The sequence below is a fragment of the Quercus suber genome, unplaced genomic scaffold (assembly GCF_002906115.3).
Source record: "Quercus suber isolate HL8 unplaced genomic scaffold, Cork oak 2.0 scaffold_506, whole genome shotgun sequence".
NCBI classification, from domain to species: Eukaryota; Viridiplantae; Streptophyta; class Magnoliopsida; order Fagales; family Fagaceae; genus Quercus; species Quercus suber.
Window position 1 is genome coordinate 507,343 of NW_027069955.1, and position 21,644 is coordinate 528,986.

The 21,644-nt window shown below is 40.3% G+C and overlaps 2 protein-coding genes across 3 annotated transcripts; one reads left to right on the forward strand and one right to left on the reverse strand.

Annotated features, from left to right (window-relative positions):
• Positions 1-4,583: 4,583 nt before the first annotated feature.
• Positions 4,584-9,553, reverse strand: LOC112003457 (protein SAWADEE HOMEODOMAIN HOMOLOG 1). 2 transcript variants are annotated; one of them, XM_065763439.1, is made up of 5 exons: positions 8,664-8,770; positions 6,628-6,713; positions 6,298-6,343; positions 6,044-6,161; positions 4,584-5,047 (listed from the first exon to the last, which is right to left on the reverse strand). In XM_065763439.1, the coding sequence occupies exons 2-5, from the start codon at positions 6,702-6,704 to the stop codon at positions 4,932-4,934; spliced, it is 357 nt and encodes a 118-aa protein (XP_065619511.1). In that variant the 5' UTR covers positions 6,705-6,713; positions 8,664-8,770; the 3' UTR covers positions 4,584-4,931. The 2 variants fall into 2 exon arrangements, with proteins under 2 accessions (XP_065619511.1, XP_023891418.2); XM_024035650.2 differs by lacking the exon at positions 8,664-8,770 and adding an exon at positions 9,181-9,553 and having other exon boundaries at positions 4,587-5,047.
• A 3,245-nt stretch (positions 9,554-12,798) lies between these two features.
• LOC136063280 (uncharacterized) lies at positions 12,799-14,332 on the forward strand. Its single transcript, XM_065763432.1, has 4 exons — positions 12,799-13,444; positions 13,529-13,708; positions 13,782-14,188; positions 14,274-14,332. The coding sequence occupies exons 1-3, from the start codon at positions 12,799-12,801 to the stop codon at positions 14,066-14,068; spliced, it is 1,113 nt and encodes a 370-aa protein (XP_065619504.1). The 3' UTR covers positions 14,069-14,188; positions 14,274-14,332.
• The last annotated feature ends 7,312 nt before the right edge of the window (positions 14,333-21,644 follow it).

Below are 21,644 nucleotides of genomic sequence, written 5' to 3' on the forward strand. Positions count from 1 at the left end.
TTCTTTACGTAAACCCAAAGACAATTAATTTGTAGAGTATGGGTTGAAGAACTAGAGTTGACAAGGGATTCACAACAAAGGATTATCACTCTTTTTACTATTCATTGATCAGTTTCCATACATTCCATGGTTTGTTTCAAACCCTCTCCCTCTGTTATATAGCCACTCTCACCCTCATCTCTACCGTCCACGTGCTCCCCATCCATGAACTTGCTCAAGTACCTGTCACGTCAGGCAGCTTCTTTTCATCTCTGTGTGAGTGGCGGTAGGTTATGAAGCACTGTTCAGAGGTCTTCTCCACATAAATGCGGCTAGAAAAGTTGTTGCAATGCATTGAATACGGTGGCAGCAGCCTTTCCCTCAGATATTTCCTCATCCTTATCGTTCCTGAATATGTTTTGAGTTTATCTTGATCAGGTGGAGTCCTCGGATAATTAATCAGGCCTTTCCCCCACTTAGTTAGTCTCCGATATCATATTAAAGTAAAACATCTTCCTCGGACAGGTGATGTCCTCCTCGGACTGGAGATATCCTCTTCGGACAGTATTGATCCTCCACAGGAGGATTCCACTTCACTCTGGGCCCTGCACTTTCCGCATCTTTCTCTTCGGATGTGAAACAGTCCTCTCCTGGGTATTCGGCCCAATAACTTGGGCCTGACCCTCTTATCCCCCACAGTAATCATTCTTTTTGACTAAGAAAAATGCGAACCACATATAGATGCCATTGAATCTAGAGACATTAGTGACCAAAAAGACCTTGAATGCATGACCTTTTTCCTCATATTCAGCTTGCCTCAACTCTATAATATTAATTATTTTAAGTGATGATTCCATTAACATACATTGCACTTACCATCAAGCATGTCAAGGGGGTTTCCTTCCAACTCTAAAGGTTACTCCTACAAGCAGGAAAATTACGGCAAAAATACTATTTTAATTCTTTTGGGTCAATGTCATTTCGGTAGCAGTTAATTTAGTCCATATTATTTTCAACTTTGTCATTACTTTGGTCTTGAAATTTTAGTAACATGATTAGTCCTTGTCATTTTCAATTTGTAGTCAATTTGGTTCATGCCATTTTCAGTTTTTAGTCATTCTAGGTCCAAATCTAGTTTGTTTTAGTTGCTAAGTGTGCCAGGGTTGTAGATTAGTAAATTTTATTTGTGTTTGGATGCCAAGAAAGTGCTAGAAAAAGCAAGAACTATTGTGATTTGACGATAGAGACCAAATTGATTGTAAGTTGAAAATAATAGTACCAAATTGATTACTACCAAAATATAGAACCAAAATTGACAGTTATCCCAAAATAGTATTTTCACCTAAGATTATACTATGACTCACAAGTGTGAGGGGATACTATAAGCCCATTTCATAATCAGTAAAGGCAATCTCATATTAGAACCGTTACATTGAATGGTCGAAACAACGTGAATGTTGGGGAAAATATGGTAAAATGGTACACTAGTAAAGGCTATTGCGGTTGCAGATGTGCTTTCCATTGGTACAGTTGCTATCATAACAACAGATACATGGTAATCACATCAGCACAAGCTTCCATGTATATCTTCCTCGAGTTCTCATATCCTTACTCAGCTTGAGGCATAAAAAAGACTGAGCAAAAGATTACCCCCCACATTGGTTTCCTGGTATCCATATATTGTTCCTTGAAGTAAACTGCCCCTTGGAGTATCCATATTCCCATGCAACTCGCAGACAAAGTGACCTCAAAAATTACCAAAAATTATTAGCGCAGCACACGACATAATCTCCTCAAACGCACTCGTTCCTGGTAAAAAGAGAGTCAGCATATCAACTGCACTGAGCTTTTTTGTTCTTTAATCACCCATTAAGCAATAGTATAATATTGAATATTGGAATTAAATGAACTAAACAATTTATTTGATACTATGGATGGCTGGTTACAGAGGGACCATTTCATGGATCAGATATATATCATGGCAAAATTTTCAGAGATCTTGGTGGAATTGCCCCATATGAAATTGAAACTGAAACTTAAAATATATATATATAATTGAACCATATGAAGACTTTATGTGGAAATAATAAACAAATAGAGCATGGATCATTATAGACATAGTTAAAGATTTTTTTTTTTTTTAAAAAGGGTCTTACCAATGCGCAAAGCCCTACTTTTGTTGGGTTTGGGAAAGGTGAATCTTTTTAGCAATGCAATTAAAATAAAAAGAAGAAGAAAATAAAAAGAAAGAAAGACACATGTTTAGGTAGTAAGTATGATAATGAATGAAGTATAACTTCAGATGGCACCTCCTTATATAATAAAAGGGTGAGAGATGAGTGACTTACCAATAAAAGAGAAAGACATAGCGAATGAAATTTAGTTAAGTAATCTACTCGATGAAGCCTTAGTCCAAACTACAAGGGGTTGGCTGATTAATCACTTGAAATAGCAAAATCAAAATATTAGTTCATAGTATGAGGCATCTGAGGCACACTTCCAACCTGTGAACTAAAAATGCCCAAAAAGTATTTCCTACTTTTAGGCCTCAAGGCCTTTCTGTTATTATCCAAAAACAGGGCCTTTTTTATTTATTATAAGTAAAAATTCTTGTTATTAATTGTCAAAAGAGTACAACAGTTATTTTGGACAGTTGCTTAAATTTCACCTCATGAGATTCTTCCTTTGAGTGTGTTCAACAATCCACCCCATTAACTTACAGTTGCAACCCAAAATAGTTGGCTTTCAGCATTGAGGATTACCAGAAGCAGGAACCTATATCTACTAAAATATTGACAAAATGTTTATTTACAAGTTTGATCCCTTAGATTGCATTTTTAAACTCCCTCACCCCCACCCCCCCCACAAAAAAAAAAAAATATATATATATATATATATAAAAGGATTTTAAAATAAATGAGAAAAAATGACAATAAAATTTAGAAGGGCTTAGCTTTTTGTAGGTACAATCACAATAGCTTTCTTGCTTTGTTCTGACTATAATTAGTATTAATCAGGGTCTAACAGTAAGATATAATATATATATATATAATTCACTAATTACCTTTTATAGTGCTTGTAACTTAGTTAAACTTTTTGAACCTTTTATCAGACTTCTGGCTTTGCAGGTATGATGTTGATGTGTTCCTTGGCCACAGATTTCTTTCGGGTGAAATGGTAAGTCAATAAATCATAGTTTTTTCTTCAACTNAAAAGGAAAAATTGACCAAGTTTGACCCTCTAGAATTTACAAACTCCCCCCCCCCCCCCCCCCCCCCCCCCCCCCCCCCCCCCCCAAAAAAAAAATATATATATATATTATATAAAGGATTTTAAAATAAATGAGAAAAAATGACAATAAAATTTAGAAGGGCTTAGCTTTTTGTAGGTACAATCACAATAGCTTTCTTGCTTTGTTCTGACTATAATTAGTATTAATCAGGGTCTAACAGTAAGATATATATATATATATATATAATTCACTAATTACCTTTTATAGTGCTTGTAACTTAGTTAAACTTTTTGAACCTTTAATCAGACTTCTGGCTTTGCAGGTATGATGTTGATGTGTTCCTTGGCCACAGATTTCTTTCGGGTGAAATGTAAGTCAATAAATCATAGTTTTTTCTTCAACTTTTTGAAATGATACTGAATTAAAGAAGTGGTCAAACTCTTAATGGCATGGTGGTGTGGGCCTTTGGGAAGGAAGGGTTAGTGGTTTAGAGCTTTTTGAGCTACAACCACCACCCCCCCCCCCCCCTCTCTCTCTCTCGCCACAATATATATACACAGACCAAATAGTTAAGAACGATCAATACTAAAAGTAACCAGTTATTTGTGCCCTGTGTGTGTGTGTGTATATATATAGACCAAATAATTAGGAACGATAAATACTAAAAAGTAACCTGTTATTTGTGCCCTTTATTCTACCTAATTACATTTGATAAATTTTGTCAAAGGAAGTTGTGTCAGATTTGTTGGATTTGGTGCTGAGGAAGATGAGTGGGTCAATGTGAAAAAGGCAGTGCGGCAACGCTCTATTCCTTTGGAGCATTCAGAGTGTCATAAAGTGAAGGTTGGGGACCTTGTCCTCTGCTTCCAGGTGATTCTAAATGCATTGTTTTGGTGTGTTCTAGAAAAGGCCTCAATTCTTGGTAGCCCATCTAAACTGCCAATGTGATTGAATTAGGAGAAGAGAGATCAAGCAATCTACTATGATGCTCATGTTTTAGAAATCCAAAGGAGACTGCATGATATAAGGGGTTGCAGGTGTCTTTTCTTGCTTCGATATGATCATGATGACTCTGAGGCAAGTATAGTTTGCTATGGCATTCATATTTTTCAATTAATTTGCTCATGGACAAGAAAAGAACAAAAGAGAGTTTATGGACACAGCTTTTACCACTACCTTGACATGTGCGATTTTGAGTGGTGGAAAAAAAAAAAAAAAAAAAAAGTGATGAATTCGTGTGAAAGTGATGATTCACCAGTCATAGTCACACATGTCATCAAGTAGTGGCGAATGATGTGGTCCTAGAAGCGTTGGAACAAAAAACTCATTCAACGGTATTCATTCTTATTTCTTTTTACCTATCTAGATATTAGTAATCATGATCTGAATAATAATTCAGATTGTATTGCTTATAGTATTATGGTCTGCTATTTAAAAAAAGATGTTATTGTTATTAACATTTTCTTCAATTAATTCTGCTACTATCCTTTAATATATTTGCCAAAGCATATTTTACCAAATATATAAAAGCTTGTGCCATAGGCCTTTCCAATGATAAGAGACCTTGTATCATGCTTTGACCTTTAAAAATACTGGTGGCAAACAACAGGACAATGATAAACCGCACAAGGATGCATTCAAAAAAGTGATATTAAAATATTAAATGACCAGCTTAAAGTTTCTAACAAAGTAATGAAAATACCCTTGCTTATATGTAGGCTTACCATGCCCCATCTTTTGATGACCTTGCCTCAAATTCCAACTCTAATAAGTCTGGGATCCTTTCGCCTGCTTCTAAAGTATCTGGGATTCTTTCTCCTGCTTTTGAACTATCTTCTACAGAAGATTACAGCAAAAAATATCAAAGATTACAAACTTAAACATTTATTTATTAACTCAAAAATTATAACTCATTTATAAAGTAAGATAAATATCAATTGCAAGAAGGGGCCTATGAAAAAGAAAAATTCCATTTTAAAAAACGAGATGAGTACCAAAATTTAAAAGCGAACTAATAAGTAAAAGCCACAGTCATATGCACTGTCCTGATGTACTGCTCATCAATCAAAACATCCACAATTCAAATACATTTATTTAATGAGCATGCTTTATTATAGTATCACATACCATAAAGCAAATTTGACAACTAATTACTAAATTGTGTTGATGGCAACATCACAAAAGACATAAATTGAATATCTCCCACAACATAGAGAATTCCAAAAGCATAAAGATTCTTCAACAATAGCTTGGGGCAGTTTACCATACCATGAAAATTGAGTCAATGTTTTTATTTGATAAGTAAAGCATTGATTATATATAACTTGTAAATGTAGCAACTGAAATTGCAAGTTGAGAAGTTAATGCCAATGGTAAACTTTCTAACCATGTTCAATTGAATAGTACATTTTTTCAGACATATTCTATATATTAAGCCATTCATGCTTTCTTTTTTTCTTTTTACAACATTAAAGTCATTCATCTTGTTCATTTGCTTCAATCCATCCATTATCATCTCCAGTTCTTTCATCAAATTCTGCATTTGCAGATGCTTTATACATATATTGTATTTACAAGGCACCATGAGTTCAATACTAAATGGGTCCCCCTGCTTTTTATAAACCATTTACTCAAAGACAGGATTTATAACATGTAAAGAGTTAATCTCTCCACAGTCTGCAGTCTACACACTGCCAGCTAGAGAGAGAGGTAAATTTGTATATAAAAACACGCAATATAAAGAGCAAGATATAAAAATCTGAAAGCTGCAACAAATATTATCTTATATAACAGCATGGACAAAACAGAAAAGAAGCAGTAAGCATTTTGAACCTTTAGGCATTTCCAAGTTTTCATCTCTCCCATTAGAAGGGCTAGCTTTTGGGAGCACGGGCACATTTTTAGAGGCTGCCGATTCATTTTGTTGCTGATTTTGGAACCAACTATATACCTAAGACATAATCAAAACAAATAAGTGTTACAAAATATACAACAGTTCTTTAAGGCAGCAACAACTTAGTAATAATCCTATCTTAGAGTGGAATAATAATAAAGAGGGAAATAGAAAGAATAGATAACGCAATAACCTCATTCCATTTAACAATAGGTTTCCCAGCACGACCAGATGAGCGACTGCAGAGACATACATGCAAAGTGAAAGGCTTAGCATCTAGACACACAACTTTTTTATTGGTAAGTAAGTTACACACACACCCAATGGGTCTTCACCCATGACCTCATCCTCCATCTATTATTGAGAGAGAAGAAAGTATCATTTAAGACAAACAATTTTTAGACAATAACCAATCACATATGTATCATAGTTCTTACTTATAAAAACAAAAAACATATGTATCATTGTTACAACCAAATTATACTATTTAATCAAACCAATAAAGATACGAAATGGGACTCACTTAAAACTTTTTGCAATTCTTTGACATATTTCTTGGTTCAGCAACTGTTCTCCTGATTCCTTTAGCAATTTTTCCATTTTCTCAATCTGTTTGCAAGGGATTGAGCAGATAAAATTATGATACTTTTTAGCAAATAACATTAACCCCCAAAAAAAAAAATTGAAAACAATTTCAACAAAGAAAAATGCTAATGGTGTCGACAGGGTTGCTTTCGAAAATATCTAAAAGACAAAAGTGACAGCTTTCAAGAAAAGAAGAAGAAGAAGAAGAAGAAACGATTGAACAAACATTATTAGTATTACTTAGCAAATGCAAACAATGTCCAAATAATGCACCCCCAATGGATATTGCGACACTAAATTCTTAAGTCAAAAATTGATTCCACCTATTATGAGGAAGATGGAACAATAACAATCAGCCCAAATATTTTTAACTCATTAGACTCCTTTATGTTCATTCTCTTGTCTGCGCTTCAATAAAATCTTTATTTACTTATCAAAAAAAAATCAGCCCAAATAATTGTGGATTTTAAAGGCACACCTTAAAAGCTTAACTATGTATGCTGTGTGTGTGTGTGTGTGTGTGTGTGTGTGTAGAACAAGTGAAAATCTTATCATACATCCTGGCATGAGACAACTCTACCAGGCTGCTCACTTTTTTTGAATGCCATAGAAGCAGAAAATCTTGAATCCTTTCTCCTTCAATTAAGAAACTATGTACCTAAATATATCACTTTAGTTCTTGTAGGACAGGTTCTGCATGGGCTGATATTCTATGTTGCAAATGAATTACTCAGTCGCACCTTTGGGATCATCATTCAAGGCAAGAAAGCGTGGAATCCCATTTTGGAGAAAATTGGGTGAAGACTATCAAGTTAAAAACAATTATATTTGTCAAAATGAGGGGGAAAAGAGAAAATCTACATACAAACTTAATACAGTCGTTCACAACCTCTACATTTGAGGCTAACAGATTGGAGAGGAATTATTTGTGGAGTGGTTTGGGTGACGAGTTCAAATTCAATCTTGTGAATTGGAAAACAGTTTGTCCTCCTACTAGCTAGGGGAGTTTAGGGAGGTCTAAGCTGGACACTTTTAACCAAGCCTGTTGGGCTTTGGAGAGGAAGGCATTCGTTTATAGAGATGGCTTGTTCCTTTGAAATATGGGGAGGATTGGGATTGATGGTCAACAGAGGAGGTAAGAGGTGCCTATGAATGCAACTTATCAAGGAGCATAAAATAAATTGAAAACAAGGTTCCAAATGACCTAGCTAATCAAAGTGCACAATATAATAGTTGGGACTCTATGATCACAATAAAACACAATATCATAAGCACATCAACTCTTCATATTCTAAAATTCCCACACAACTTTACACAAATCTAGAGGATAACTAAGCTGATACATAGAAATGCTTTGAACTTGTTCACAATAAGAATAAATATCATAATTTCCACCACCAGCACCCCCCCCCCCCACCCCGCGGGGCTAAAAAGAAGGATAGAATTTGGACCGGACAATCACAAAGCAAGCTATTTTTTAGCATTATGGCATTGAATAGGAATGTTTTGTATAATACTTAAAAGATCCATTATTTCCATGCCCATTTATCCACATACACAGGAATGCTAAGTCAAATTTCCATGAACTTTTTTTTGCACTTATGAAAAAATTTCCACAAGTTTGCTTTTAACAGAGGCTATAACTTAAGACATCATGATCAGAGAACTATAAACCTCTGCACGTATAAAACATATATAAATGACTTAATCACGTACAACACATGTAATTATAACATTTGGGTTCAGCCTCAATCAAACCCAAGAGGCTTAACTTCAACTTAAAAGCTAACTTTCATGTTTGTACTGTAAGACTAGGATAATCAATCAATACCCATTTTCACTGCCAATCGGGTTCTAAAATTACCAGTCAGACAATTGTAACCTACTACATTGATAGATTATGCATCAAAACCCACATAGGAATATAAGATCCTCAAAAGCTATTACAACGACTGAGGTTATCTGTTCTAGTACACAAATCTGTCAAGACTCTTGTGGCTCAATGGCATTGCCCAATTCTCCAATGAAGAAGAACCCTGGTTTGAATCCTCTCCCCACTTCAAGTAATTTTTAAAAATATAACCTTATACAAGGCTGAAATTAAGAGCTAACAGTAAAGATTCCATTTGTGAAACCCATGTTCTTGTGCTAATAAAAAAAAAAAAAAAAAAAAAAAAGCTGCAAAAAAATTAGGGTCATCACAAACACAGACCATAGATGATTTCCATGATTCAAAATTAAGGATTTTTTTTTTTTTTTTTTGTGTTTGAGGCTACAATATATGGCATTATGAACAGAAAATATTTATAAAAAGAAAATTGTATCATTAAAATTTTGTGCATAACAGAAAATCTTTCATGATTGTAAATAATCACAGAAATCAATCAAAAAAAGAAAAAAGTAATAATATAAATCATTTAAAAAAAAAAAAAAAAGAGCTACATTTACAATATACAAAGAAAAAAGGAAAAAAAAAAAAAAAAAGGATTACCTCAGCCTTTGTAAAGCCAGAAAAGGCTGGCCTTTCTCTTGGACGAAGACGGCCCATGACTCTCTCTCTCTCTCTCTCTCTCTCTCTGTGAAAAGCCCTAAGTTTGAATATTCTCTCTCTTTCTCTCCTTAAGTTCTGTTTGGTTAGAAACCCTAGAAGAATTAGTTTTAAGGCTGTCTTGCTGGCTTTTTGAGTTCTTTCTGGCTTTTTATATATTTTGGGTTTTAACTTTTTTGTGTACCCTTTTGGGTTGGTATCCGTACCAATCAGCGTCCAATAGTGAATTGATTGATTAAGCAACACAAGCAAAACAGTGCATTGTGCCCAAAAAAGGGAAAAAAAAACAGTACTACAGGACTCCAAACTCAAGACTCTTTTTTTTCTTTTTTTGTTCATTGTTTCAATCAACAGGGCGGTGGGAAGCACAATAATGACTTCATGGGGATCTATGTTTGTAAAGCAGCCTCATTTCTAAAGGCCCAAATTGGCAAATTCCAGCTTGGTCAAGCCCATAATATCTATATCTATATCAAAAATAGGTAAAATTTGTGATTTTTTGTATGAGCCAAATGTTGGCGGATATTTTCGAGAGCATTTTTAGTAACACAACCATATATACCTTGAAAACAAGTAGGCCATTTTTCAAAGCAAGCACATGAATTGCCATGCATGCTAGATAATCAAGAGGAATGGTTCCAAAACACTACTTCGACGTGTAGATTAAGTATTTGTAGCTGACCATACAATGCAATTGATGCATCTATTCGATGATATTGGTCATTCATGAGTGCATATTAATGTGTTCTATAATCATTGTGGCATTAACTATAAATGCTAGAGAGCACACACAATCACCATGTGTACGTTTTGGGTTTTATGGTGAAAAGGTATGTTGATAGAGTTAGATTAACTCTCTCACATGAGTGATCACCTCTAGCATTTAGGTAACGAGTAGAAATGAGATGTTGTGTCATTTAACCTTTCGTTAACAGGCAAAGTTAATATAAGTTTCCTTTAATACTTGAGATTAAATAAATAGGAGACATATTGTATATAAATGTCGCATTCACTAAGGTTACATCTTTAATATGCATGTTATGTTAATTAAGACTCTGCATGAATAGTTCATAATCCATGTAGCCTGTAATTGGCCACATGCAAAACCTTAATTTAGCACCTAAGGAGATGAGCAAATAAAGGACATGTAGACACGTGGACAACGTCTAAAATAAGATTTATATTGTGTTGTAAAGAAATTGGACATACACATTTTGAAAATGATAACTCCACCATAGCATGTAAACTCATATTATATGTACCTTTTTTTATCACCATGAGAGGTGAGTCCTCACCATGTGAGCCTTGTAGGTCATTATACAATATACATACTCCAATTATATCCTACATGATTTCGATTATGTTACAAGGTACAGAATTAAATGATTGTTACTCTAGCATGTTGTATATTGTCATGGATGATGCGATCTAAAGAGACATGACTAAGGAAATTATTGAACTAAACTTAAGTAACATGAGAGCAAATAAAGACTATATTTGATAAAGTCTCAGTGGGATCCAGTTAACTCAACAGACAAAATCTCTAATGGTTGAATAAGAGATCTGGGGATTAATCCCTATTTACACAAAAAACTAATTGATGTCTTAATCTAATTATAAAAAACTATTATTAAGAGCAGACGCTATAGGATGAAATTATCTAAAAAAAAAAAAAAACTATTTGATAATATATCCATGTTTTGTACTCCTAGTTGACAAGTCGTGTTACTTCTTGAACGTTATGACTTAATCGAGAATGCATAACAGTTAGTAGGCACTAACACGACTCTAAAAGGATTGAATTAAAGAAGGATCATCGGAGTTAAATCCAATGTGACCGAATGAATCCAAGGCAAATTGAGACACTAATAGGGATGTTTTTAACTTGTTATCCTAATCCATCATAAGAATTATTTTAATGCTTCCAACTTTTCTTATAGATTGAACTCGTTAGTTGCACAACCTACTTGCAAAGGATGAATGATGTTAAAAATTGATATGAGAACGTATTGCCTAGTTGCTCAGTGCCAAATATGTGCAAATGGGAAATGTTATAAATATTGGGTGGTGCAGAACCCAATGAGTATGCCTATAATGGGCCTGATCCAGTTCACAAAGAAGAGTTAAGACTCGGTAAAAGGGTGTGATTCTTGATGAAATGGTGTGAACTTTATGAAAGTGCATGTCATTTGGTGAAAATGTGTGACTTTTAGCGAAGGATTACAATATTTGGCAAATGTTGTAACTGTTAATTAAGAAGGTCGTGACATTTCTTGAAGGGGGGTGGTCCGCGTGGATGTGTGTTGAAGTAGGACATTACACATTATTGTTAGATAATAAACTAGGGTGGTTTGTAGAGAACTACCCACTAGGAAATATATATTTATTGATGAAGGGTGACTTCGTCAGCCAATGAATGCAATCAGTGACGAACTGAAACCTTGTGAATGTCCTTTCCTGATGGATGGCCACCGGTGTGGTGCCTGCCACAACGTCTCCGATGCTAAAGTCAGTGTCTAGAATTATATGAGAGCAAAACAAGAACACAGCATCAATGTAAAAGGAATGTTCATTCCTCCCTCGTTGGGGGATGTGAAGGATTTATACATGTTGTTGTAGATTTTAGCTGTTGGGTGATTTATGGTGCTTTAACTTCTCTCTGCGTAACGCCTGCTGGCATTATTAAGTGGCTTCAAGTCGGTCCCAACGGTCTGTTCGTCTGGATGTGTAACCGCCCCTTATCATTTACTGGCGGTAATGATGGAGGAGATACCATCGTCAATGACGTGTGTTCTCGTCACTACCGACCTTCCTCGTCATCGGCCTTACCTCGTGCAGGATATACTTCGTCAGTCCCATCAGTTGCCCCCGGATTCCATGGTCGTCATGATGCGTCGTGTTGACCGAGGAATGTGAAAGGTTTCTGTGCGACAAGCGGTTGGGTTTTTGAGCCGCATTTAATGTGCTGCGGCGGTTCCTTTTCAGTTATGGCCCACGTGGCGCCTTTTGGTTGGAGGAGTCAAGGCTGTATATGATGAGCCTCCTTGATTTTCCCGCTGGTTTTTCAGCTTCTCACCATTTGGTTTTAAAACTTCTCCTTTCCCCTTCATTTTCTTTTTACTTTTTCGAAAAACTCCTTTTCTATATTGTTCTGGTGTTCTTCTTCTCCCCGGCGATTTTCTGCGCAGCGCCATAGTTGCCTTCTCCGAGGTAAGCTTTTTTTTCTTTCTTTGGCTTTCTTTTTCTCTTTTGTTGTTGTCAATTTCTGATTTTTTTTATTCTTCCCTTGCTGGTTGCTTCTTTGTTTCTCTTCTTCTTTGGTTTTGGGGCGCCTTAGACCTCCTATTTTCCTAGCTTTCCATGTGCAGTAGCCTTAAGGTTAGGTTGGAGTGCCCTTCAATTTCATTCTTGTTTGCTCGATTAGGGGGGGTTTTAGGGACTTTCCCTTACTTAGAAAACTTTATTTACGAGGGCAGTAGTTTGGCTGTTGTGTTGGCTGATTTATTGCCACTCCTTCACCAATCTATTGAGTGGTTCGAAGAATTGGTGAAGGGAAGGACGATGTCCGAGGTTAGGTCTAGTGAGCTTGATACTGGGCTGTCGTCTAGCGGTGGCCCAGCAGAAAGGGATACGGCTGTCTCCGTCCCTCGTGAGGTTAGGGCTTTCCATGCCCTGGAGGAAAGGTGTGGATTGGACGATGATACCCTTAGAAGATTTCGTGAGAGATTCCAATTCCCAGACCGGGTTAGGGTTCGTCTGCCTAATGAGGAGGAACGGGCTTGCCACTTCTTCCCAGGCGAGGTGTGCTTCTATGAGTCCGCCTTCGTCTGTGGGTTGAGGTTTCCCGTCCATCCTGTCGTGATGGAGTTGCTAGATCAGTTTGGCATTGCTCCCGGGCAACTCATGCCAAATTCGTGGAGAATATTGGTTAGTTGTATGGGCATATGGCTGGCTGCCCTGGACGGAGACATGCTTAGGGTAGATGAGTTTAATTATTTGTATCGTTTGAAAGCATCGAAAGAGCACGGGTACTATGAACTGGTGCCATGGGAGAGGAGTACTAGGATCGTCAAGAAGTTACCCTCGTCCTTTAGATACTGGAAGTCCAGGTTTTTCTTTGTATCTGGGGACGATTTCGAAACCCCTTCGGGCGAGGTTTGGGGTGATCTCCCGAGATTGCATCGTCGGTGGGGAACCCCGACTCTAGGTGCGTTAATATTCCCTTTGATATACTAATCCTCCTCGTCTATGTCCTTATCGTCATTGAATATTTCGCCTTTTTTTTGTGTAGTTAAGAGACGACCCAAATTGAAGAGCAGGTACAAGAGCCGAGTTCAGAAGGCGATCGAATACGCACAGACGATCGAAAACTGGGACGACTTGGTTGATCCAAGGACACTCGCCTTCTATTGCCTGGGGCCAGATCCGTCGGACTTTGTTCTGCGCAACATTGAAATTGAGGGGAAGAAGAGTAAGTATTGAGTTCGTCGGTATCTACGCAGCAGTTTTTTTTTTTTTTTTAACAAGTGTTTTCTTCTTTGCAGAGATGACGACAAAATTTAACAAGGAGTTGTATGCTAAGATGAGATCCAAGAAGAGTGAGCCTCTGTCCAATTTAGGAAAAAAGGCCGTGCGTGTCACCGGGAAGAGCAGTTCGGCGCTTCCTATTTCCTCTGCCAGCCCAGTCGCGTCGGGGGTCGCGACGACGAGGACTGCTTCTCCTACTACCTCGTTGGAGGAGATTGAGGTTACCCTGGCTTCAAAAAGGCCGAGGTTATCCGAGAAGGAGAAGGAGAAGGAGAAGAGTGTGCCTCGTCCATCTACTCTCTAGACTGACGAGAGGCTGGCCGTGGATAGGGCCCACGAGGTGGTGACCGCTGCAGATTTGAAAGTTTTGTCAGGTGTCCCATTTAATGACGTGGCGGCTCGACACGTCCATAAGCTCGTGCAGGTAAACTTGTTTGTGTTCATTCCTTTCTTCGTTCTCTTCTTTGCATCATTTCTTTTTGTTGACAATCATGAACGTTTATCTTCAGGTACTGGGTGAGAGTATGCACATAGCTTCTGAATATCTCACTCAGGAGACGAAGGTAGCATCTTTAACGTCCAGGATGGAGACCTTGGAAGCGGAGAATTCCACGCTGCGGAAAAATCTCATTGAGTCTATGGGCGAGTCCGCTTCCTTGAAGGAGAAGTTGAAAACTCTGGAAAACGAGCTGAGGGTGGAGCGTCAATTGACGCTGGAGAAGGATGAGCAGCTTATAAGTACTAAGGAATCGCTGAAGACGATAGCTGCGAGGTCAATTGAAGCATTCCAGACAACGGACGAGTATAGCACCGTCTTGTTCAGCTGGTACTTCAAAGGATTTGAGCTATTGAGGAGGTATTTGCTGAAGCATCCTTCTGGGGTGGATATGGAGAAGCTAGACTTGGAGGAGGTTGATCAGGAAATGGCAGCTGACGAGGCTGGCCAATCTTCTGCCATCGTGCCTTTTGCCCGTGAGGATGCTCCTGCTGACGACGCTCCAGCTGATGATGGTGCTACCAATGCCTAACCCTGATACTTAGGAAAACTTTTGTTGTGAAAATTTCACACCCCTTTTTTTCTTTTTTCTTTTTTTTTGGGTGCCCACTGTTTTTTTTGGGCCAAATGTTTGAACAATTTTATTTTGGTAACCCAGTGTTTATGGGTTTTATGTAAAAACAATGGTAATTACCCTTCAGTTTGGGGTTTTTAAACTGAATTTATCTCGTACTTACTTAACTTTGTCATATGCTTGACTGTTTGTATGTTTGACGAGTTTTGCTTGGGTCCACATGCTGTGAAGGTTTCTTATACCGATTTTCCTTTTTCCCGTCCATAGCAGTTCTCTTGCTACTTAGCCTTTTTTGTCTGGATTTACAATCGTCAGTAGTTTACATCCGTCAGTGCGGAATCTTACTACTTAGCCAATTTTTTGGCTTTTATACTTTTTTTATCGTCAGTAGTTTACATCCGTCAGTGCGGAATCTTACTACTTAGCCAATTTTTTGGCTTTTATACTTTTTTTATCGTCAGTAGTTTACATCCGTCAGTGCGGAATCTTACTACTTAGCCAATTTTTTGGCTTTTATACTTTTTTTATCGTCAGTAGTTTACATCCGTCAGTGCGGAATCTTACTACTTAGCCAATTTTTTGGCTTTTATACTTTTTTTATCGTCAGTAGTTTACATCCGTCAGTGCGGAATCTTACTACTTAGCCAATTTTTTGGCTTTTATACTTTTTTTATCGTCAGTAGTTTACATCCGTCAGTGCGGAATCTTACTACTTAGCCAATTTTTTGGCTTTTATACTTTTTTTATCGTCAGTAGTTTACATCCGTCAGTGCGGAATCTTACTACTTAGCCAATTTTTTGGCTTTTATACTTTTTTTATCGTCAGTAGTTTACATCCGTCAGTGCGGAATCTTACTACTTAGCCAATTTTTTGGCTTTTGTTAAATCCATTGAGCGAGCCTGTATAAACACAAATATTGGCTGAATAATCTGTTTATTGAGTATTATTGACGAATACGTCCTTACATTACATCTACTGATGGTATTTCTTCAAATGTTCAATGTTCCATGGTCTTGGGAGTCTTTGTCCGTCTAAGGTCTCCAGATGGTAGCTGCCTTGCCTGGAGTAGTGAATGACTTTGTACGGTCCTTCCCAAGTAGGGCCGAGCTTTCCTTGGGCTGGATTTTTGGTGGCCGGGGTTACTTTGCGCAGGACGAGGTCTCCTATGTCGAGTCGCCTGAGCTTCACCCTTTTGTTGTAGTATTCAGCTATCTTCTTCTGATATCCCGTCATCCTGCTGAGGGCTTTGTCTCGTACTTCATCAAGGCAGTCTAGATCGACTCGCAACAAATCGTCATTCTCTTCTTCATTGAATGCTTCCCGTCGGGTACTGGTGACTCCGACTTCGACAGGGATTACTGCTTCTGCACCGTATGTAAGCCTGAATGGGGTTTCTCCCGTCGGCGTTCTGGCCGTGGTTCTGTAGGCCCACAGGACGTTGGGTAGTTCTTCTGGCCAGGCACCTTTCGCATCGTCCAGCCTGGCCTTTATGATCTTGAGCAACGTGCGGTTCGTTACCTCCGTCTGTCCATTCGCTTGGGGGTGGCCTGGCGACGAGAATTGGTTCTTGATGCCTAGGCCTGAGCAGAAGTCCCTGAAACCCTGGCAATCAAATTGTCGTCCGTTGTCTGATATGATCGTCCTTGGGATCCCGAACCTGCATATTATATTCTTCCAGACGAAGCCCTGGATTCTGGTTTCGGTGATGGTCGCCAGTGCCTCTGCTTCAACCCATTTAGTGAAATAATCAATAGCAACTAGCAAAAATTTTACCTGACCTTTTCCCTGAGGCAGGGGGCCAACAATGTCGATTCCCCATTGCGCAAACGGCCATGGGGATGTTATCGTCGTCAGCTTTTCTGAGGGCAGGGATTGGACATTCCCGAACCTCTGACATTTGTCACATCTCTTGACGAACCTTGACGCATCGTCCTGCATGGTTGGCCAGAAGTACCCAGTTCGCATAATCTTTCTTACCAAGGATCTCGGCCCAGCGTGGTCCCCGCAGATCCCTTCGTGTACCTCTCTCATGATGTATTCTGCCTCTCCTTCGTCAACGCACCTCAAGTATGGCATGGAAAAACCTCTCTTGTATAGGGCGTCATTGAGAATCGTGAATCTGGCGGCTCTCTTCTTGATCTTCCTGGCTTCGTCTACGTCCTGGGGCAGGTGTCCATCCTGGAGAAAAGACATTATGGGTGTCATCCAGCTGCTTTCGCCCCGGACTGCGAATGTTAAAACTTCTTCTATGCTGGGGTTTTTCTGCATCTCCATCATCAGGTCTGTCCTTGACTTCGCTTCATCTGACGAGGCTATTTTTGACACTTCGTCCGCGGCCCTATTCTGGCTTCTTGGAATTTGGGCGAACTCCACTTTTTCGAATTCTTTCGTCAAGTGGTTCGTCAATTTGAGGTATTTCTGCATTCGTTCCTCTTTCGCTTCATATTCCCCTTTTACCTGACCGATTACTAGCTTTGAGTCGTTCTGGATCAGCAGGTTCCTGGCCCCAAGCTCTTTCCCTAGCCTTAGGCCCGTCAGGATTCCTTCGTATTCCGCCTCGTTGTTAGTTGCAGGGAATTTCAGCCGGACTCCGTACTTCAATGTTTCTCCGTTGGGGGTAGTTATGACTACCCCTACTCCCCCTCTTTTTTGAGCTGACGAGCCATCAGTTTGTATCATCCAGGTCTCGTCTCTGCTGGCACGATTGGGCTCGTCTAGATACGTGAACTCGGCTATGAAGTCTGCCAGAGCTTGTGCTTTAATGGCCGTCCTTGGATGGTACTCTACGTCGAATTGGCTGAGTTCGACAGCCCACTGGATCATCCTCCCCGCGGCTTCTGGCTTGCTCATTGACTTCTTGATGGGCTGATCCGTCATCACTAAGATTGGATTCGCCTGGAAGTATTGCCTGAGCTTGCGCGAGGCTACAATTAAGGCGAATGTGATTTTCTCGATCTTCGGGTACCTGGACTCAGCCCCTTGGAAGGCTTGGCTGACGTAATAAACCGGGAGCTGTTTCCTATCCTCTTCTCGGATTAGCGCTGCACTGACTGCTGTAGATGATACAGCTAAATACAAATACAAATTCTCACCTTCCTTTGACGGACTCAGGAGTGGCGGGTGGCTGAGGTAAAGCTTGAGCTCCTGGAATGCTGCTTCGCATTCGTCAGTCCATTCGAAAGCCTTCTTCAGGGTCTTAAAGAAGGGTAAGCATTTATCTGTTGCTCTGGAAACGAACCTGTTCAGCGCGGCAATCCGGCCCGTGAGCTTCTGGACCTCCTTGACGGTCTTAGGGGAGGCCATGTTGATTATCGCCTGTACTTTCTCGGGATTCGCTTCTATCCCTCTTTGGGACACCATGAATCCCAGGAATTTTCCTGAGGCAACGCCAAAAACGCATTTACCAGGGTTCAGCTTCATCTGGTATCGTTTGAGTGTTTCGAATGTCTCCTTCAGATCGTCCAGATGGGCAGGCTCCTCTTTGCTCTTGACGAGCATATCGTCAACGTACACCTCCATGTTCCTGCCTATCTGCTTGACGAACATTTTATTTACCAATCTCTGGTACGTTGCCCCAGCGTTCTTCAGTCCGAACGGCATTACATTGTAACAGTAGAGCCCTTGACTCGTGATGAAGGCGGTTTTCTCCTGGTCCTCGTCAGCCATCTTTATCTGGTTGTACCCCGAGAACGCGTCCATGAACGTCAATAGCTTGTGTCCAGCTGTGGAGTCTACGAGCTGGTCTATTCTTGGGAGGGGAAAGCTGTCCTTCGGGCAGGCCTTGTTCAGGTCCGTGAAGTCTACGCACATCCTCCATTTCCCAGTGGCTTTCTTTACCAGGACGACGTTTGCGAGCCAATCTGGATAATATACTTCCCTGATGAAGCCTGCCGCCAATAGTTTGCTCACTTCGTCAGCGACAGCTTGGTCTCTTTCTGGTGCAAAAGCTCTTCGTCTCTGCTTGACGGGCTTCCTTTCTGGATTCACATTCAACCTGTGTTGGATGGTCTCAGGAGATATGCCTGGCATGTCGTCATGGTTCCAGGCAAAGACGTCCAAGTTCTCCCGAAGAAACTTTACGAGCTCCGTTCTCATCCCGGGGCTTAGGGTCGTCCCTATTCTGGTTGTTTTTGTCGCTTCCCCTTCGATCAACTCTACCGTTTCCAGTTTTTCCACTTTTGCTTCCTCTTTTTCTTCTACGATCCACGTGTGGTTCTCCTTAGCTGCGAGAACAGCTTGATAACATTCCCGGGCCAGCACTTGGTCTCCTATAATTTCACCAACACCGTCATCCGTTGGGAACTTCATCTTCAAGCAATACGTGGATGTGGACGCCTTCCACTTGTTGAGTGCTGGCCTTCCAATGATAACATTATAGGATGATGGGCTGTCTACTACCAGAAAGTCTATCTGACGAGTCAGCTGTTTTGGGTCCGTCCCTACTGTGACTGTCAGCGTCACTATGCCCCTAGGATACACTCTATCACCGCTGAAGCTAACGAGCGGAGAGTCGAATGGACGAAGTCTCTTGGGTTCCAGCCTTAGCTGTTGGAATGCTGAAAAGTAAATGATATCAGCAGAGCTGCCATTGTCCACGAGGACCCTCTTTGTGTTGAACCCTTCTATAGTGAGATTTATAACCAAGGGATCATTGTGTGGCTGTTTTACCCCTCGGGAGTCACTTTCGTTGAAGGTCATATCTTGATCAGTTCGTCTCTGCTTTGGCAGGCGTGTCACGTGGACGCTATTCACTTGTCGTTGACGTGTTTTCTTGAGCGACTTGAATGAGCCCCTAGTGGTAGGCCCCCCGGCGATCGTCTGTATTTCCCCGACTACGTTTTGAGGGGGTTGTGATTGACGGCCGTCGTTCCGGGAGGAGGGCCCCTGTTGGTGTTTGTTTTCTTCTCGGAATTTGCTGTGTTCCCCCTTCTTTACAAATTTCTGCAACTTCCCCCTCCGTATCAATTCTTCTATCTGTTCTTTAAGATCCCTACAATCTTCAGTGTAGTGGCCGTGATCTTTGTGGAATCGGCAATATTTACTTTTGTAGCGAACGTTGGGAGATGAGTGTAGTGGTCGTGGCCACTTAAGATAATGCTCGTCCTTAATCTGCGCTAAAATTTTGTCAACAGGCATAACGAGAGGGGTGAATTTTACCGTCCGTGGACTTTTGTCGTCATTCCTTTTGACTCCGTCACTGATTCGACGTTTTGGACGATCGCGCTTCTGCCCTCTGCGATCATCTTCTTTTCTTCCTTTGTCCCCTGGTCTGTCCTCGTCCTTGATAGCAGCCAATGCGTCTTCAGCGTTCATGTACTTCTGTGCCTTGAGGAGCATTTCAGCCATCATCTTTGGGGGGTTCTTTGCGAATGAGCTGACCAGATCCCTGGACCTCAGCCCTGCCTTGAAGGTCGTCAGTTGTACCATATCGTCGGCTTCGTCCACCTCCAGTGTTTCCCTCGTGAAACGTTGTACATATGACTTCAAGGTTTCTTTTTCTCCCTGCCTGACGGTAAGCAAATGGTCAGCGGTCCTCTTTGGTCGTTGTCCTCCAATGAAGTGACGTAGGAAAGCGTTACTCAACTGGTCGAACGTATCGATTGACGATGTTGGCAACTTTGTGAACCACTCTCGGGCTGCCCCCTTGAGTGTAGTAGGGAAGAAGCGACATAAGATTTCATCTGGGGGCTGCTGTAGTCCCAGTGTCGTCTTGAAGGTGTTCAGATGATCTTGAGGGTCCTTCAGCCCGTCGAAGGACTCGAGCTAAGGTAACCGAAATTTCGATGGCACTGGGCAGTCGAGAACCGCTGTTGTGAATGGTGAATCCGTCGCCCGGAACATCCGATCCACACTCCGCTCTGTTTTCTCTTTGATGGCGTTTCTTAGTTCGTCCATCTCCTTCCTCATCTCCCTAAGAATATCTGAATTTTGCTCGACGGGAGTGTTAGGCCTTCGATGGTCACTTCTTCTGTTGCTATCCCCCTCATCTTCCTGATTTCCCTTCGAACGATTGTCCTCTTGCTGAAGCCGTAACCTCAATTCTTGGTTTTGCTTAGTTAGTTCTTCGACGGTGGCTGCAAGGGCTTGAACTTGCTGAGCTAGGGTTGCAGTGTCTTGATTAGACTCCATCTTGAAAAGAACAAGGATAGGGAACCACTGTTTTAGGTCTGAACACGAAAACAATGTCGTCCCCACAGACGGCGCCAAACTGATGAAGTGTGACTTCGTCAGCCAATGAATGCAATCAGAGACGAACTGAAACCTCGTGAATGTCCTTTCCTAATGGATGGTCACCGGTGTGGTGCCTGCCACAACGTCTCCGATGCTAAAGTCAGTGTCTAGAATTATATGAGAGCAAAACAAACACACAGCATCAATGTAAAAGAAATGTTCATACCTCCCTCGTTGGGGGATGTGAAGGATTTATATATGTTGTTGTAGATTTTAGCCGTTGGGTGATTTATGGTGCTTTAACTTCTCTCTGCGTAACGCCTGCTGGCATTATTAAGTGGCTTTAAGTCGGTCCCAACGGTCTGTTCGTCTGGATGTGTAACCGCCCCTTATCATTTACTGGTGGTAATGATGGAGGGGATACCCTCGTCAATGACGTGTGTTCTCGTCACTATCGATCTTCCTCGTTGTCGGCCTTACCTCTTGCAGGATCTATTTCGTCAGTCCCATCATGATGATATATTAGTTTATACGCACTCACGTTGTTCATGCTCAAGGTTATTCTTTTTTTTTTTTTTTTTTGGAATGACATTTTTACATGTATAGTAATTCGGAGTTAATACATTATGTTATCACCC

Coding starts and splice junctions, on each gene's coding strand:
- LOC136063280 (XM_065763432.1), top strand. CDS start 12,799: ATGTCCGAGGTTAGGTCTAGTGAGCTTGATACTGGGCTGTCGTCTAGC. Junction 13,445..13,528: donor GTGGGGAACCCCGACTCTAG/GTGCGTTAATAT, acceptor TTTTTTGTGTAG/TTAAGAGACGACCCAAATTG. Junction 13,709..13,781: donor TGAAATTGAGGGGAAGAAGA/GTAAGTATTGAG, acceptor TCTTCTTTGCAG/AGATGACGACAAAATTTAAC.
- LOC112003457 (XM_024035650.2), bottom strand. CDS start 9,237: ATGGGCCGTCTTCGTCCAAGAGAAAGGCCAGCCTTTTCTGGCTTTACA. Junction 6,714..9,180: donor CTGGCTTTACAAAGGCTGAG/GTAATCCTTTTT, acceptor CCTTGCAAACAG/ATTGAGAAAATGGAAAAATT. Junction 6,344..6,627: donor AGAATTGCAAAAAGTTTTAA/GTGAGTCCCATT, acceptor ATGTCTCTGCAG/TCGCTCATCTGGTCGTGCTG.